General features: G+C 38.7%; 1 protein-coding gene across 3 annotated transcripts in view; it reads left to right on the top strand.

Annotated features, from left to right (window-relative positions):
- Nucleotides 1-19,486: 19,486 nt before the first annotated feature.
- Nucleotides 19,487-20,327, top strand: part of LOC107587951 (pre-B-cell leukemia transcription factor 1-like) — a 13,905-nt gene continuing 13,064 nt past the window's right edge. For all 3 annotated transcript variants that reach the window (XM_016275929.1, XM_016275930.1, XM_016275928.1), the window contains exon 1: nt 19,487-19,729. In XM_016275929.1, the coding sequence (XP_016131415.1) occupies nt 19,535-19,729 (195 nt within the window). In that variant the 5' untranslated portion in view covers nt 19,487-19,534. The remainder of the gene's footprint in view (nt 19,730-20,327) is intronic.

Genomic DNA, 20,327 nt, shown 5'->3' with positions numbered 1-20,327 from the left:
GTCACTGTGCCAAAAAAACACGCACGTTAAGCAGAATGCGATTCTGAATTCTATTTTCTCTAGTTGGTGAGCATAAACATTTAAAAAGTCAGACTAGCATTTGAATAAAAACAACGGCTTGTCGCAGTACAACATTTCACAATCCTGTACGCTGGAGTTTGCAGAGATGTATTGTTTTGCTTGAAAATCTAGTCGGACTTTGTCTGAACAGGCCTCAGCTCTGAGTGGAGTTGTGTGGTGGATGGTGTCAGTGTTGCCAGATTGGAAATGTCCAAGTATCGTACCTGAAGCTCAAAATTATCGTATTTGGAAGAAAATTATCTAAAATTATGGGATTTTTTTCATTATTGATCATACATCGTACAGAAGTCAAAATTATCGTACAAATACGATAATTATCATACGTCTGGCAACACTGGATGGTGTCCATCATTGTGATCAGCCTGGCCCCCACCTCCTTCCCAGCTCCATATGTATGTATATATACAGTGGGTACGGAAAGTATTCAGACCCCCTTAAATTTTTCACGCTTTGTTATATTGCAGCCATTTGCTAAAATCATTTAAGTTAATTTTTTTTCCTCATTAATGTACACACAGCACCCCATATTGACAGAAAAACACAGAATTGTTGACATTTTTGCAGATTTATTAAAAAAGAAAAACTGAAATATCACATGGTCCTAAGTATTCAGACCCTTTGCTGTGACACTCATATATTTAATTTATGTGTTTTTCTGTCAATATGGGGTGCTGTGTGTACATTAATGAGGAAAAAAAAATAACTTCAATGATTTTAGCAAATGGCTGCAATATAACAAAGAGTGAAAAATTTAGGGGGTCTGAATACTTTCCGTACCCACTGTAATATATATATATACCTGCACTCCCTCTCTCCAAGACTCCCCGCTGCTTTTATCTCCTGCCTCTGGAATGTGAATTAAAGAAGGCAGCCTCCTCTACTGCACATGATTGTAGTGCTGATCAGTAGTCTTTACATCTGTTTTCCACCGTCTCGGTGTGTCTGCCTCTGTCTCACTCTCTCTCTCTCCTGCACCGAACAGCAGGCATAAAAGCGAACTGGAGCTCAGGCCTTTCCCTGCCACTGCGGTCTTGTCCTCTCCTCCTCCTCCTCCCTCCTGATGCCTTGCTTCCATTCTTGAAAGAGAAGTCTTGCTCTGAACTCGGGGCTTTGATATGGTAATGGGGGTGGCGGGGAGGGTTAGGGAAGAGTGGGGGAGGGGCATTGAATTCCTCGGAGTGCTGCTGTAGTTGGGAAGATTGTTTTTTATTGTTAAGGAAATGTTCTGCTCAAATGCAAGTCACACTAACCCCCCGCCCATCTGTTTAACATAAACTTGATGCTCGTGAAATGTAAGATTTGTTCATTAATCTCCTTAGAAACAAATTAAGAGGGAGATGAGTTTTCCAAGCGAATTGTCTCTTTGGTCTTGACCCTCCCCCATCGACTTAAGACGGTCGCAGCAATTGATTCTCACCCTTTTCAGCACCCGGACTTTTGTTCTCATCGCCGAGGTCACCTGCTTTTGTACTTTCTGTTTTTACAGGTTTTTGAATTGTAAATTAAGCTCAGCCAATATCATTATAGCTAGTTGATGAGAGACATGGACATAAACTTTTTTTTCACCATCAATGTTTTTAGTTAAAATTAGAGATGTCAACGATTAATCGATGATCGGTTAATTGTCGATAAGAGATGCAATCGATTAAAGCTATCAATGGTCGATTGAGCTATTTAATTTTGGGCTGCGTGTGGCTCATGCACAAAACACGTGCGAGTGACCGTATATAAATGCATCATCATTCATTCATAATGTACTAATTAAGCTTTTAATGTGATTTAAACTTTAAAAGTACATTAAAATAGAAACAACACAAAGTTCTTCAACATGAAAAGCAATAGAATTAGTAACTAAGTAATTTCCCCAGATAATTGTTTCATATCGGGCTCTGCGCTTTGCAGGGCTGCGGGACACCGGACAGATTGGCTATGCATTCCTACAACTTGTTAATTTGTTCCTACGACTTAATCATTTGTGGCCACTGTCCATGTTTCATTAATTTAGTTTTTTAAATAACCCATGATTTAACTAAATGAGGGAACAAATTAATACATCGAACAAATTCTTAATTCATGGCCATGAAATCTTTAATTTCCCTTAGATGCGAAAACAGTGATAAAAAGTGAATGACAATAAAATAAACCTGCGAAATTAGAGGGTTAGACGGTGAGGATTTAGGAAAAGAAACAAGGCCTAAATATTATTGAATTTGTGGAAATTCATGACTAACCGGCAAACCAGAACAAAATTGCATAAATGTAGTCTATATGGGCTCGAACGGCACCCAAAAGCATGGTCGCGATGTAACATTTTCCAGCCAACCAATTATTCCTCTAATAAACAAAGCTTTTATACCACACTTGTCATAATCAGAGTCTATAATTTATAAATAAATAATTACTGGATTCAAAACAGCAATTAAAAGGCACTGTGACCAACACTGACTATACATTTTCCCAGAGCATTCAATGATGTCACTAAACGGTGATGCCACAACTAGAGCATCGTTCACTAGGGTCCTTTCCATTTGTTGGCAAGTTTAGCACTAAAATGGTGAAGTCCACTTGACTGTGGAAAATTGTAACGGTGGTGGGCCCCAGAAAACAGTTTAAATCAATATTTAAATAACTAAATTAAAGTGTTCGGGCGCCAGACAGGAGTAAGCCTGTTACAAACCAAAATAAGTTTACATTTTTTTAACAACCACAAAAAATAAACAATTTTTAAACAAAAAGAGTTTCTGCATGGACCTAATGACAATGCGCATTTCTGTTTGCTTGCTTTATTTGACAAAAGCACAAATCTTCTGTTTTTATTGTGAGTGTGCAAAAATAAAAGTAAACACTTTTAAGGATTATATCTTACTCCAAAAATTTAGTTTTTTTTTTTTATGTTTCAGCTGTTCGATCGCGCTGGTGCCTTGCGCGTACACACCCCACATATTCTAGCAATTCAAACTTACATCGCAGTCTGTTCATTATCAAAATAAAATACAGTCAACCAAACATATAAAAGGTTACACTGGCCAGTTTAAATAGACCGTAGTGTACCGGTCCACTCTGCTGTTATGCCAAGGATGTTTTTGTTCATGTGATGAGGATGATCTTTTCCTTCTAAATGCGAATGCGTGTAAAGTACAAGCCTAGTTTACATTATAAATAATAGTTTAACATTCAAATACACTGCGAATATGGAAACATTTGGATTTTTGCCGAATGCGACATGAGCAATAACCTCCAAATGCATCTAGTCAAACCCGTGCTCGCTCATTCTCGTATGCACACACGCATGCACTGTCACGATCTAATGCACTGTAAATGCCCGATTTTTAAAAACAAATAATGTTAGGCCTAACGGAACGCAAAAATTCGAAATATGACATTTTCCGGAATAGGATCCAGCAAGATTCAATTAAGAACTGGTCATATAATACTCACATAAAATGTTTCATGTGAGCAACAGTGTGTTTTGCTGCAGCAGTGCCGATGGCAGCGGTTCACTGACTGCGCAGCACAGCCACACGCACCACAGTTACGTTTGGGATAATTTTATTTTAAATGTCATAATATCAGTTGAAAACATTGCAATTGTGTGTTAAAATACAACAACGAGCACCACGAAACCATTTAAAGAGGCGCGTTCAGCGGTCCCCATGACGGGATAGGAAACAGTCAACAAAGTAAAATGATCTCAAACGTGCAACGCGCCCTCTTCATTTTATCAAATGATCATAATCACATCTATTCATTTTACAATCCTGCTACTAGCATTTTATTCAGACTAAAACCCCTTTAATTCGGGTGAGAAAGCGTTTTTGTTTTTTTGAGTGGCTTTTGCACATCCTGTCATGCTGGTGACTGCGTGCCGCTGCAATAGACGCATTTTGCAGCATTAAGGTTAACGATTAATCAATTAATTGATCGTTAGTTTAAACGACGATCGATCATGGAAATGATAAAAAATTGACATCCCTAGTTAAAATACAGTTTGGCGGTTGCAGTGGAAATCTTCGATTCGAACTGTAGAGTCGCAAATTATAGTGGAACAATTTAAAACAAGAAACGTTTGGTAAACTTAAAACAAAAATAAAAAATAAGCAATATTTACGATTCTGCACTATTTCTGGGTCACTAATCAAAACACGTTTGTGACATTGATCGTGTGAACTCATCAGATGTTCTTGCTTCCACTGAAGCACAAGATGCTCTTTGGATCATTCTCAAGATATTGCATTGTAACTTATGTAACTTATTTATGGAGAATACAAATGCGTTTTGTAAGTAAGGAATAATTGACGACGGGCCGTTGAATTATAAGAAAAATAATGCACACCCGAGGTGGTGATGCGGCCACGACGCGAAGCGAACTGTTGAAACATTCTAATGCAGTTATTAATGAAGTTATTAGAAAGAGTGTGAGAGAGACAGAGACCCACAGAGAAAGAGAAAGAAAGAGAGAGAGAGAACTTGTGTGAATTAGGCTACCTCAGTGCGTCCCTCAACAGTGTTCTGCAGCAGCGTCTCTAAACAGCTCTGTACCTCGCTAGTGAGAAATGTCATGTGTAGCCTTTAAGTTGCTACACTATATAGGCTAACTGATAAAATCATCAGGGCAGCGCTGACAACACCTTTTTGTGCAAACTGCGTGACCGTAGTGTGCGTGTGCGAGCACGTGTGATTGCAGTATTTCTTGTTTGCTGTATAGGTTCTGTATGCTAATTTCCGTTATTACAGTTAACTGTGCGAAGTGATATGGAACTGTAATGCGGTCAAGAGAGCTGCCTGGAACTAGGTTCGCCGTGCATTTCCCTGAAAATAATTGCACACCGCAGAACGTTCGTCAGCCAATCAGATTCAAGCATTCAACGGCCCCATAGTATAATTCAGGTTAATTTTCCAATCCCACTTTTCACTCAAATTGTTAAAAATATAAAATATATATATTTTTTAAAAAGTTCAGAATAGAAGCAATTGAGCTAGTGATCTCAGATTGTATGTATAATGGTAAAATTGTATAATTTGTGCTGTGGATCTTTAGAATTTTAATATTTTTTTAGCTTTTTTTGCAGTTCATTTATATAAAGCTGTTATTTTTTAAAGTAACAAATATGTCATCTCTCAGATAATATAAGGTCATGAAAACTGCATGTTCGTTTTTTCTCAGAAAAGAAAAACAGGGCACCAAATGTACTTCCTTTTGTGCCCTACACCTGTGTTTATGGTACAGATGGAACAGAAATGTCCCGTTCTGTTCAGAGAGCTTAAAACCTTGAATCCTGAATTTGTGCTTCAGAAGGTTTTCTGGTTACTTTCTTGGCTCTTCTATAGATGTTAACTCCCTTGCTAATAGCTGAAAATAGTGAAGTCATGTGATGTTTGTAGAGTACCTACCAGAAGAACCGGCCAGGTCAACTTTACTCATAGTGCATTTCTGCTTTTAAAATCCCAGAAACAAATAAATGATTTGGCAGGACTAAGAACACCATGGCCTCAAATAAACCCAGTGCTGCATGAATTAAATATGAATTTTATTTTTGAATGTTTCCTTTGGTTAATGGTTCTTAAACTATGTTGAATAAGCTTTAAAAGGACAAAATGTCCAGTGCATGTCAATGTGTCTTCTTGCATTTCTAGTATCTTTACAGTTTCCACAAAATAATCATGTCTAGTCTCTTGTAGTACTAGTAATTTTTCATTATTAGCAAGAACACAAGAGTGCTCATGAGAAGAAAAAAAAGTCAAAATCCAGCTGACCGTTCAGACATATAAACTTGCCTAACTATGGCTAGTGGTGTTTTAACACATTGTTTTACGTGATGCATGGTTTGTTTAGAATGGCTTGATATCGCTAACTTATCCTGACAGTTTAAGAAGCAAATCATTCAAAGTGCTCAAACAAATGGCTTTCCAAGTATTGTAAAACATCAGCCAATGAAGCTATCACCTGCTCGTCATGTAAAATTTCAAGACTGTTTCCATGTAGATGTATGTAGTTCCACATGAAGCCAATCTGGTTCAGAAAAATGATCTCAAATCCTTTTTATAACCAACCTGTATGAACTACAGGGCTCCGGTTTGACGGTCAGGTTGGTCAAAGACCTAATTAAGGCTTTTTAATTATCATTCATTTTTGAAAGACCTTAATTTGAACCCTCTTGTAAAATTTTATGAGTTGTTGGAAATCTCAGACTCTTTTTACGAGGCAGAGCCTGCAGGCCTATGGGTAAAGGAGCCAGTGGAGTGTGAGACTTTTTACAACTTAAATAAACTGCAATAGAGATGAACTCAACCTCAACAGTTACTCGAACAGGCCGAACGTTTGTGCAGCGTGACTAATACGTTCAACCTGGCCTCAGAATAAACAGCAAAACTGCATTTTTAACATGCATACAGCAACCAAATGTGTAAAACCAGCCTCCCGAACATCATCATTCGGTAGTGGCCCTATTTCATTCGGCGTTTCTTGTGTGGTGCTCTGTCACTCAATCTGTTTTTCTCTCCTCTGTTCCAGGAGTGAGAAAGATAGAGTGTGAAGGGGGAAGAGGGGAGAGAGAGAGACAGCGATAGAGAGAGATTGATGAGGCAGTAAGAGCAGCAGTAATTACTCTGTGTCCATTCCCCACGCAGGATTGGCAGACGGCTAATATCACACAGACCCCTGGCCCTGACAGGCGCCCCCCTTCCCCCCCATCACAAGGTCCAGAATGGTGGGGGGAGAGCGTCACCTCGACGCTCGGCTTCATTCTAATGCTGTGTGGGCCGAGTGTCTTTCCTCTCATTACGTTGTTCCTTGAGGAATCGAGCTTTCTCTCAGGACTGGACAAGCAAAATTGCATGGTGCGTTCTCGAATGCAAGGAAACGTTTAAAAAAACACCCAGGCCCTTTGAGTTGACAGGCCAAGTACTTCCTCTGTGCTAATCGCCTAATTTATTGGAAAATGCAATTTGAAGATGACGTGAATTCTCAATTGGCCCTATTTACTAAATGATGGTGCCTGGTTCTATTGTGCACAATTCATCAGCGTGTGATGCGCTCATTTCATCAAAATGTAATCATTTTATGTCTTGCATGTGCTTGCAGCAACTTTTCTGCTGACATAACCAAGGCTGTGATGACGAGGAAAAATGCTAACCATTAGCATTATAGAGCAGTGGCTCTCAACCTTTTTGACTCAAAGGTACCCCATTGTCCACAACAGTATTCAAAGACCCCGTGACATTCCAATATTTTATGATTTTACTAGAATTAATTAAATAATTAATGATAAAAATTTAATTTATAAAATAAATGTATGATATATGTATAATTTAAAAAAGTTATATTTATAAAAATATATAAATATTTTTCTTTTTTTCCCCACAACTTCTGATGAAACATTGTAGAGTTTGGCATAACTAGAATTAATGTATATTTATTATAAAATGGCAATGGAGTTATTAGATTTTAAAATACATTTTATATATACATATATATATATATACACACACACACACATATACATTTTTTTTATTGCTTATTTTAATGCCCTTTTCGTATTATTTCATATCATCTTAAGCCCCCCGGTTGAGAACCGTTGCAATAGACTGAATATTTCCTCTAAATATTCATTTTCATCTGGAAGCATTTTAAGTCACGTAACTTCATGGGTTTTGAATGTTGTATGTTATCTTCAGTAGGGATGCACCGAATGTTCAGCTACCAAAATTATTCAATAATAAGCGAAAAGACAGAATAAATTGTACCGAACAATGACATGACGCGATCAAATAGAGGCGCGCACTAATGCAGCAAACATGTCGGCAGTGTGGAAGCATATAAAACTATCCGAGAAAGACAAACAATCATTACAAGCACCGACAGCAAGAGAATTTTAGGACTGCATCGCATGTCTTTGATGAGAAGAGGAAGGGGTGATTGTTGCTGGTTACTGTATGATGATTGAAATTGCGAAATGGCCTCAAACGATTAGTAAATAAACTGCAGAATGGTACGTTTTGTAATACAAGCACGAATTGCATGTATTCTGACAGCACTGCGCGAACGCGTGGCGCCAGCGTTCAAAGTCCAAAGCTCGACGAAAATCTGCACTGAAACAGTGGTACTCATCAGTTGCTTAGTAACATTTTTACGAATTTTTACAAAGCATATTACAATGCGATACGTGCGACAAACATCTTCCCAAATTCATAATGAGAATCATTAATAAATCTGCTGTTGTCAACAAAAAGAAGCACTAAGATCTTCCTGCGGGTTTCTGCCAAAATAAAAGCTGAGAAAAAGCAAGAACTCCATCAACATTCATAAATGTTAGTATTGTAATCTTACTGTTGTTCTGTAAAATAAAATAAAAAAGTAACACAATAATAATAATAACTTATTAATTTTAAGTTAGAATGTGCTTTGTTGGTATAAAGTCTGCTAGAATGTTTAAAAATGTTCAGTGTTAAGTAGGGCTTCTCGATTATGGCAAAAATCATAATCACGATTATTTTGGTCAATATTGTAATTACGATTATGAGGGGGCCATATGACCAAAACTTTATATGAGTGATTTATTTAAAGATAGTGATGCATATCAAATATATATTTCCTGTAAATAAGGTTGCTATGACATCTACATTGTAGAGACCAGTGGAATTTCAAACAAACAAACAAAAAGTCCTCAAATAATTAAACTGTCAGTATTAAAAAAGCAAAGGACAAATAAAATAGAATAAAAAGATACAAATGAAACAAACTGTGCTTTAATGTTTTTTATGCACGTCTCAATCAGTTTACAGCCTACTACAGAAATGAATAATCAAATGTAAAATAAAACAGCATAGTCTTCACTGTATTTCTGTAGAGACCAGCGGAATTTCAAACAAACAAACAAACAAAAAGTCCTCAAAATTATTGAAAATAATTAAACTGTCAGTAATAAAAAAGCAAAGGACAAATACAATAGAATAAAAAGATACAAATGAAACAAACTGTGCTTTAATGTTTTTTATGCACGTCTCAATCAGTTTACAGCCTACTACAGAAATGAATAATCAAATGTAAAATAAAACAGCATAGTCTTCACTGTATTTCTTTTTACAAAGCTCATCGGTCTGAAAAAGCGAGGTGTGCTGTGATTGGCCAGCTATCCAGTGCGTTGTGATTGGCCGAATACCTCAAGCGTGAGACGGAAATCTTACGCCCCTTACCATACTGTTAATGCAGTGTCCCGGCCGGAGCGACGAGACATAAACATTCAAACCCATTACAAATGAGGCATTTGTTGCATCCAGTGGGGACACAATTACTGATTATAATGACTTATACTGTCTTTTTACGCGTTGCATTGCATCGCGCCGTGTAAACATAAAACTCTGTCTGCATTTGTGATCGGAGAAATGACAAACAACAACTACTCTACACTGCCCAAAACTCGTGCATGAATCATCAGTGGCAACGAAAAACACAGCGGCCTACCGTGAGGGGAAGCCCCGGCTTAGCGTGCGCTGAGGCCGGGATAGAGTGAGCTGAGGCGGGCTGGACTCTGCTTTGTCCACGGTGAAAGTTGATGTATTTCCTCAGCGACCAGCACAGATCAGCTCCAGGCATGACGAAGCGGATATCGTCCTCTTTTGGAAGGCCAAACAAAGTAGCTTAGCTTTCACAACCAAGCACACAGCGTCTTCAGGACATGGCTGCAGCGTCAACAAAACTACAGCGAGACTAAAAGTTACGCCTTCTTTGCATGCACATTTGGGCGGCGTTATGCAAATCTTCCCACATAGTGAGGTAGATATGTGGGGGCGTGTTAGAACGAGCCGTTTTAGGTAGGCGTGGTTAACTCTTAACTTTTATAAAGAATATCTCTTTGGTTTTGTGACTTTAGTCTGTGCAACTTTACAGATCTTCTTTATGCACCAAGAGCTTGTAACACTCCAAAGAGAATTTTTTTTTTTTTTTGCATCATATGACCCCTTTAAAGCTACAAAAGTCCTTTACTCAAGAGCAGTGTATGATTTTGAATTTGTCTTTTGTTGTTTGATGAATTAGAATATTAAGCACACAGTCGCAGTAGGAATATAGCCCGCTGTCACTTTAAGAGCCACACGGATCCAATTTACCATTACACGCCTATTTTCATTCTCAACTCTTTACATTTATTTATTACATGACCGACGAAAGTATACATGAATAATCACTAAGCGCCGCATTTTGACACATTTTTGCGTGTATTTAACCGTTGAGCTAAAAGATAACTTTACATGTCCGTGTTCTGTTCCGTCTCTGAGCAAGTTCTCTTTCACACTTTTAAAAACATGAATAAATATACTTCTATAAATCAAGCACGTCCCATTTTGCAAAAGTCACGTTACATGATTTTATTGATTTGCACGTGAAATTGGGCTTAGAGGAACAAAAGCGCAGCGCTGGAAAAGGGGGTAGAATGGGCCGCAATAATCGTTTTATCTCGATTGCTGTATTTTCATAATCGTTGGAGGCCAAAATCAAAATCAAAACTGTTTTTCGATTAATTGCACAGCCCTAGTGTTAAGTAAATATTTTTTAAATTGTTGTTTTGTAATAGATTTTTTCTTTCAAAAGCAAGACAAAAAAGCAAAAAGCATATTTTGGCTATTTAATTTATGCAATGGTGAAAAAATTGGCAAAATAGCGTGTTCGGCCTTTGGCCCAGCGTTTCATTTTGTTTCGGCTTTGGCCAAGAATTTTTATTTCAGTGCATCCCTAATCTTCAGCACAAAAAAATAAAAATAAAAAACATCATGACCACCATGCTAATTAAAATGTTGCGTCCTTATTTTTAAATAGTATGTGGACAAATTGTGTCGTTTTTAGGAGCAGAGTTTAGGTTTAGAGATGTGGTTTTCACTCTCTTGAACACCCTCATTTTGTGTCTACAGAACAGGATTATGTACTCGAAAGAAGAGCAACAACTATATTTAGCTGTGGTGTGTGTCAAAACTCATGGAGATGTCCCTCAGTCTGCTGGTCTGGGGAGCAGTGTTTGAAAGAAACCCATGTCTCTTTAATTAAAGATATGTAAATGTGGCCTCAGCTGGATTACATTAGCTGGCGTGGCTTTGTTGGGGTGGGAGAGAGTCAGAGCCCAACACCTAATCCAGACTAATTAAGGATTAATTACAATTGATGGGAGCCTTCCATCCCTGTGTGTAGGTCCTCACTGCAGTCTGTGACTAATCTAGAGCTCTGGAGAGGGGATTTGAGCAGGGGTGATCTGTCAGTTTGCTTCGAGCTCCTCTCACTTTAAGCTTCTCTTGAGGGAAGGAGTTTCGAGTTTCTATGCATGCCATTTGGATTGAGGCATTGGCGTTTTGTTAAGCTACAATAATGTTTGTCTCACGCAAAGGTGTTAATGCAAACTCTCTCTATAATGTAGGTTAAGATGGACACACGGCTAGTTAGTGGTGGGTTGCTATGGCTCAAGCGTAGGGTTAGGGATTTGAATAAACCCTCTTACCTCAAGTATAAGCCTTCAGCGAGTAACGCATCCTGAACCAGGTGCGATATTACTTTTGTGAGAGGTGTAATATGATATTTCTTTAAAAAAGGGTGGGGAAAAAACGATTTGGGATTTTAATATTTTAAAATAAGTCTTTTATGTTTTCAGAGGCTGCAGTTATTTGATCAAAAATAAATTATGAAATATTTTTTTCAATTTAAAATAAGTATTTTGTATTTGAATATATTTTAAAATGTAATTTATTCCTGTGACGCAAAGCATCATTACTCCAGTCTTCAGTGTCACATGATCCGTCAGAAATCACTCTAATATGCTGATTTACTGCTCAGGGAACATTTCTTATTATTATCAATGTTGAAAACAGTTGTGCTGCTTCATATTTTTGTGAAAAACAGGATGCATTTCTTCAGAATTTTTTAATTAATGCTATTCTTTAATAAATGCTATTCTTTTGAACTATGTCTGTACTTTTTGATCAATTTAATGCACCCTTGCTCAATAAAAGTATAAATTTCTTTAAAAACAAATCCTGACCCTAATATTTTAAACAGTAGTGTACATTGATAAAGAGACCATATTCAAGGTCCAGACTGTCATTTAAGACTTGGAGATGGGCTCATTAGCCTTGGGCCAGTAAGCACCAGCTAAAATATATTTTCAAGTACATAAACAACATGATTATGCTAATTAATTTGATTATTTATTTACTTTGATGGCCGGAGAGTGAACCAACTCCAGTGTACGGCTAAAAGCAGCCAAATGTTAGTGTAATGTATTAACTACACATTATATATTTTTATTCAAGTAGCATATGAACGTTATAAAATATGATATGATAACAATTTAATAGAAACATTGAAAGTTACTAATTAAAATTTTTACATTTCCTCAGTTATTCAAACAGCAGTTACAGAAAACGAGCAAAGAACATTTACATTACCAAAGAACATCATCACTGATTCAGTCTAGCACGAGTATATGTACTTTAAAAAACACTCCCGTTATAATCAGTGAAGCTATGTCTTATACTTGCATCGCACGTACGTCTGCACTTTGTTGTTTATGCTGAGAATTCGTGAGTGAGCAGAATTCAGTCAGTGAGCACACGCACCGAACAACAAAACTCCGCCATTTCAGCGATTACTCATCTGAGCGCCTCTGATTGGCCACTGCATTCATAAGCTCAATGTAATTGTGTGTGATTGGTTATAACGCGCAACACTGTAAAAACGCGGAAAAAGAAATATGGTGGAACAAACAAGCGCTAATATTAATTAGATAATAATACTAGCCTGATAATAATAATCCTCTTGCTATCGTCAAAGGCATCAGCCACAGTGATATCACTGACTATCATCGATACATGATACTATCGTCTATTTGCACAACCCTAAGTCTAAGTTGAATCTAAAAAATAAAATTGATTACCCCTTGGCTAACTGCTAGTTTGTCATCCTAGATTTTAAAACACCATTTTAACATAGAGGCTATGTTTATGCAACTGGCCCCAGAACACCTTAACAACTGCACAGCAACATCCTGGCAACCTCCCACAAAATTCTGTCAATGGGATGGCAAAAATAAATTATGAAATATTTTTTTCAATTTAAAATAAGTATTTTGTATTTGAATATATTTTAAAATGTAATTTATTCCTGTGACGCAAAGCATCATTACTCCAGTCTTCAGTGTCACATGATCCGTCAGAAATCACTCTAATATGCTGATTTACTGCTCAGGGAACATTTCTTATTATTATCAATGTTGAAAACAGTTGTGCTGCTTCATATTTTTGTGAAAAACAGGATGCATTTCTTCAGAATTTTTTAATTAATGCTATTCTTTAATAAATGCTATTCTTTTGAACTATGTCTGTACTTTTTGATCAATTTAATGCACCCTTGCTCAATAAAAGTATCAATTTCTTTAAAAACAAATCCTGACCCTAATATTTTAAACAGTAGTGTACATTGATAAAGAGACCATATTCAAGGTCCAGACTGTCATTTAAGACTTGGAGATGGGCTCATTAGCCTTGGGCCAGTAAGCACCAGCTAAAATATATTTTCAAGTACATAAACAACATGATTATGCTAATTAATTTGATTATTTATTTACTTTGATGGCCGGAGAGTGAACCAACTCCAGTGTACGGCTAAAAGCAGCCAAATGTTAGTGTAATGTATTAACTACACATTATATATTTTTATTCAAGTAGCATATGAACGTTATAAAATATGATATGATAACAATTTAATAGAAACATTGAAAGTTACTAATTAAAATTTTTACATTTCCTCAGTTATTCAAACAGCAGTTACAGAAAACGAGCAAAGAACATTTACATTACCAAAGAACATCATCACTGATTCAGTCTAGCACGAGTATATGTACTTTAAAAAACACTCCCGTTATAATCAGTGAAGCTATGTCTTATACTTGCATCGCACGTACGTCTGCACTTTGTTGTTTATGCTGAGAATTCGTGAGTGAGCAGAATTCAGTCAGTGAGCACACGCACCGAACAACAAAACTCCGCCATTTCAGCGATTACTCATCTGAGCGCCTCTGATTGGCCACTGCATTCATAAGCTCAATGTAATTGTGTGTGATTGGTTATAACGCGCAACACTGTAAAAACGCGGAAAAAGAAATATGGTGGAACAAACAAGCGCTAATATTAATTAGATAATAATACTAGCCTGATAATAATAATCCTCTTGCTATCGTCAAAGGCATCAGCCACAGTGATATCACTGACTATCATCGATACATGATACTATCGTCTATTTGCACAACCCTAAGTCTAAGTTGAATCTAAAAAATAAAATTGATTACCCCTTGGCTAACTGCTAGTTTGTCATCCTAGATTTTAAAACACCATTTTAACATAGAGGCTATGTTTATGCAACTGGCCCCAGAACACCTTAACAACTGCACAGCAACATCCTGGCAACCACCCACAAAATTCTGTCAATGGGATGGCAACTTTTGCATGGGCATTTTAAGGTGAAGGTGTCTCTAGATGGGCCAACATTGAGCGGTGGTGTTCATGCGTCATCACCTATTCCTGATCCTCCTCCTTCCTTCCAACATTTCCTGTACTCTCTTTACTCTCCTATAAATAATAAAAAAGGCCAAAAATAACACTCAAAATGTAGTTTTACAATTGCATGAAGAGCACAAGACGATGCAGTAAAAGCTTCAGCGCTGCAGCTGTGGCCGTCTCATCTTCTTACTTGAACATGCTGTGCCTTTCACCTGTACACATGGCACAATGCAGTCTCTCTGTCTCTCTCTCTGTCTGTCTGTCTGTCGGCCAGAGCTGCAGTGGGCTAAGGTTAGTTTACACTCCCCCTCAGCGCATCCAGCCGCCACTCTGCCCGGCCCTGTTTGCCTCTGTCATATTTCTCGTTTGCTCGTTATAAATGGGAGCCGCTCCTCTGATCTATTGCTTAATTGCCACCTAATTTGCATAACAGTGCAAATTAACGACCTCTCAAATGAGCGTTCATTTTTCACAAGGTCTTTAGGAGCTCCTTAAGAGGCGGTGCTAATTAGCACAGGAGGCAGCTGCGCTGATGAGCCGGGGAGCAGGCGAGAGGAGGGCGTGCCGGTAGGACGTATCGCCACGGCAACAGCCTTCTTCCTCCCAGAGTGAAGTCATCTGCGGAGACTTCTTTTGTCCTCGGCCCTGCGTTTCACCTGAGTGCACCGAGCTGGTAGAGTGTGTTCTCACCTGCGTGATCTTGTTTGACCGGTCTCTGCGTGTCGAGCGAAGCCTGTTGTATGCCGCTCTGGTCTATGAAATGCTAGTTGAGTTAATTAAGAGCTGATAAATGACAAGTTGGAGCAGACGGCATGTTTGCCTAAGGTAGGAGCGCTATTCACACCCTAATCGTATCCTCCTCTGTGGACGCTGACCAATGGCCGCTCTTCACAGGGCGTGGACGAGCCCATGTGTGCGTGCCACTGGGTGCCTCTAAATAGGCCCCGCAGACGCCGCTTAACCTGAGCTGCTAACAACAGGAACTTACCAGTGGATTTTGTGGCTTTATACCACCCTGGCACTCGCTCAAGAAGCTCTCCTCTCGTAGTTTCTCATAAGACGCGAATCCCGCCACATGTGCTGGCAGACGCATTCTCTGCAATGTTGTCAGCATTTTCTTTTGGTTTCTGGGTTTGTCCGAATCTTTGGGCATGTGTTGTCATTCCCTGCCTAAGTTGCTTAAGTGATTTTGGCAACTATTAACCCTTGTAGCTTTACCAGATTCTGTGTCTGAAGTTAGGGCTTGTTTTGGGCTCTGTTTTTTAGTTTTTATGAAGCCAACACAGCTGCAGGTCCTTTTAAGAGGTGAGGTGCGTTTGGATCTGCAGTTGGACGGCGACTTACATTTTAATGTGCGTGAAAAGCTCTGCGTTTCCTTAGAATTCACAACAGGAACGACTAGTGCTCATTAAATATGCATGTGTTGTGATTTCAGGAAGTATTTCTATAAAACTTTCAGAAATATGCTTTAGTCAGGCTCAGGAATTTAAATGAACAGAGTGCTTAACAAAATCAAGATGTTAGGGTGTTTTATTTTTATTTATTTTTTTTTACTGTTTTCCGTCAAATGATTTTATCGAATGTCTTCAGCAAACCAACCAATACCACAAAATCTCACAGAAGTCATTGAAAGAAGTCTCAAATGTTCACCAAGGCTATGTTTATTTGATACATCAAAAAATACCGTAAAACAGAAATATTATGAAATACTGTTATGATTTAAAATAACTGTTTTCTATTTTACAGTTTTAAAATGTAATTAATTCCTGTGATGCAAAGCTGTATTTTCAGCATCATTACTCCAGTCTTCAGTGTCACATGATCTTCAGAAATCATTCTAATATGCTGATTTAATGCTCAAGGAACAGTCCTTATTATTAATGTTGAAAACAGGTGTGCTGCTTAATATATTAAACACCATTTTTTTTTAAACAGACCTTTGCCAAATAAAAGTGTTAATTTCTGTAAATAATTGACATCAATTAAAACAATGTTCCCCAAAAACGCAGGAGAAAGAATCAAATGAAGAAGCACATCTAGTATTTACACAGTATATGAAGGGTGTGTGAGATGGGGACATGAAAATGCACTGCGTAAAGTAGGAATGACCCTCGTATTTCACTTCGACTGTAATGGCACTGCAGTCGTTTTTGTTTTGAAGATAAATTCCCCTTTTTTTACATCCCACTTAGCTCTCAGGTTAGCATGTTTGTTTGCGTCCATGTGGGCGTGCTTTTCAGCACGCACAGATCCCTCCCCCGTCGCGTTTGCCTTCCTCCTTTTGATTTATTGGCTGTTGTGGTCAGAGCGTTGTCATTTCCTAAGTGTCGCCCCACACTCGTTTGCAGCCCACTGCGATCATCTTTCGCGTTCTCTCGTTCACGCTCTCCCTGCCCCCTCCATTTTTCCATCTCTGTCTGCTCTCCTCCTCGCTATTTTATCTCCTCCTGCGACTCCCTTTTGCTGCTTTCCCCCCACAGTTCTCCTCTTTTTCTCTCCTTACCTTCTCTTCCCCCCTTCTGCTCCCTCGCTCTCCCAGTGAAAGGCTGAGAATACCCAAGGGAGCTGATGCAATTAAAATGCTAATCCTGTCTGTCTACAGAGAGAGGTAGAGGGGGGGCTGACAGCATGAGGGATTGCGGCTCACATGGAGAACTCGACTGAAATGGAGAATATATTAATATAATACTATATATAAATATATTTAATATTTAAGCATAGCATATTTTTCTGAAATATATACTTGCATCTGTATGTATTTATATATAGATAATAAATATACACATTACACACACATATATTATGTAAACAAAATCTATTATTTTGGATGTGATTAATCGTTTGACAACACTAATTAATTTAGTAATTACATTTTCTACAAGAATGAACAATGCAGAGTTTAAAGTTATTAATAAAATGGGGGCAAAAATGAAAATTACACTAGTTTTCACATTTCAAATGTCTTTTTTTATTTAATTTTTTTGTCTTTTGTTTTAAAGTCTAACCATCGAATGAATGCATGAAATCTTATGCTACAGTGTTATTTTCTATTGTCCCTGTGAAATTAATAAATAGTTTGACTTCATAGCGCATATGAAACAACAGTATACTATGCTCACATGGTGTTACTCACAAAAATAATCTTACTGCCGAAATCACTTTGAATCAAACTTAATGTACTTGAGAAAAAGTGATCTTCATTTTTGTTTGACTTTGGGGAGTTTTGCTGGCTGGAAAAGCGAGAGGTAAAGAGAGGGAAAGAGGGTGGGATGGTGAATCGGGGTCATTAGTTCAGGCTGCTGGGTCTGCTGCATTCCTGAGCTCAGAGAGGGGGAGAAACGAAAGATGGAATGTGACTCCGAGAGAAAGAAAGAGGGAGGACCTGAGTGGAGGGACCCTGAAGGGGCAAGAGAGAACAAGAAAAAAAGAGTTGCTTGCCAAGGGAAAGAAAAGTTTTCAAAAAGAACGAGGGGGGAAAAGAGAGAGAGAGCTGGAAACAAATTCTGTGCTGTTATTGGGGGAGGGTATGAGCTGAAGTCATTAAATGTGTTATCAGTTAAAGGGAGGATGGGAAATACAGCTTTGATTTCAGCGGGGATGGTACAGACAGAACATCCACAGATGTAGTGCTGATTGCTTCCAACAAATGGCCTTTTAGTTGCACTATCTGTGTTTGAAAGTTTCTCTTTCTTTCAATTCACTAACAAAACATACCCGATGCAGCATTGGAGTCTCCGATCACTGTGCTGCTTACGTACAACTATTCAGATCTACTCGAAGCATTCTCTGGAGAGCTTCTTTTAATCTGTTTAACCCTTATGATCTAAAAGATTTACCTAAAATTTACATGAGATATTCCTTCGAGTAAGGTTTATAGTTTGGAAACATTTAGCAGAATGTCCAAGATCTTCTGCAAAAAGGTTTTTCAGTTTTGGAACGACACGAGTGAGACTAAATGACGACGGTTTACATTTTTAGGCTCCTTTTTGTTATTTGTATTACATTTAAATGATCGTTTTCTACATTTCCTTAAAAAAGCAACACCTTTTTATGTTATTTAATGTGCCATTGGCATTTCCGCCACATTCTCACACACCACTTGGGGTTCATGAAACTGTGGTCTAGAGGAAAGACAAAGACCCTCGGTGTCATGTATTTTTGTGTTATCTATCTTACACTTTGCCCTCAGTCACCTGTGTGTGCATATGTATGGGAGTGTAGATGAGGTGCTCGTATAGGTGTGAGCGATGGCCCCATAGCAGGAAGTTGACAGAGGTCTTGCTTTAATTCAGTGCCAGAGAGGTGTGTACTTATGGCTGCTTGTGCTTGTAGTGACAGCACATGCTCTCCTATTATTGGACCTGTGCCTCCAACCTGCCACTGAAGAACCATACTGCCCTCTGCTGCCTCAGCCAGGAATTGCACACTTAATGTAATTGTGTGTGTGTGCGTGTGCGCGTTTTTGTGACAAATGAGGACATAAATTTGTATAATGACAAAGGTATGACATAGGTATTACAAGGAGAAGGTGACTTTTCAGGACATTACCCCATGTCCCCACTTTTCAAAATGCTTATAAATCACACAGAATGGAGTGTATTGAAAATCTGAAATAGCACAAAGTTTCCTGTGAGGGGTAGGTTTAGGGGTAGGGCTGGTGTAGGGCAATAGAATATACGGTCTGTACAGTATAAAAACCATTACGCCTATGGGATGTCCCCACTTTTCACAAAAACAAACCTGTGTGTGTGTGTGTGTGTGTGTGTGTGTGTGTGGCATAGGGAAAGGAAGTACCCTTAACTCTACCTCGTGTGAAGTGACTGGTTTCTGAACGCTCTCCATCAGATTGACCCTTGTTTTGTCTTCTGCAGTGCTGAGCATCAGAGGTGTACAGGAGGAGGACCCTCCAGATCCCCAGATCATGCGTCTGGATAACATGCTGCTGGCCGAGGGAGTGTCTGGGCCTGAGAAGGGCGGCGGGTCAGCAGCGGCGGCCGCAGCTGCAGCAGCGGCTGGAGGATCACCTAACGACGGCAGCATCGAGCACTCCGACTACAGAGCCAAACTCGCACAGATCCGCCAGATCTACCACTCCGAACTAGAGAAATACGAACAGGTGAGAAACAGACACCCGTCTGACCTTTATTAAAGTCCCCATGAAATCAAAATTAAAGTGTTTTGGGTGTTAGTATCAATATGTTAGTCTTAAGGTTATCTACAAGGTAGTGTGCTCCAAAACGGTGACAAAATTTGCATTTAGAAGATATAAGCATTCAAAGCTTGCAGTTCGTCACTTCCGTCAAAACGGCTCAACGATTTTTTTTTGACGTCACATCGTACTTCAGCTAGAATCCGAAGCGCCCGCCCCCTGCACTATAAAATAGACGCTGAAGCCGCGGCTGAAATCGGTCACTTGTCCACAGAATTTGTATTTTCTGTACAGTGAATGGCACGTAGTACACTATATAGGGGACAGGGAACGATTCAAACAGTGTAAATATGCTTTCCATTGAGGAAAAGAAGAAGTCTTGTTTCGCGCTGTGTCACGCTAACCACCACACACTACACTCTGCTCCGGTCCAAAGACACGATAGCACGGAGCGGATCACATGCGCGAGTTGGCGCAGACCACAAAATGTATCGGAGCTATTTGAATTCTACACAGAATGCTATATTTTATAGCAATATGGATGAGATTGTGGCTGGCATACCCT

The sequence above is a fragment of the Sinocyclocheilus grahami genome, unplaced genomic scaffold (genome assembly GCF_001515645.1).
Source record: "Sinocyclocheilus grahami isolate Dianchi unplaced genomic scaffold, SAMN03320097.WGS_v1.1 scaffold97.1, whole genome shotgun sequence".
Lineage (NCBI taxonomy): Eukaryota > Metazoa > Chordata > Actinopteri > Cypriniformes > Cyprinidae > Sinocyclocheilus > Sinocyclocheilus grahami.
This window is presented reverse-complemented; position numbering and strand designations above follow the sequence as displayed.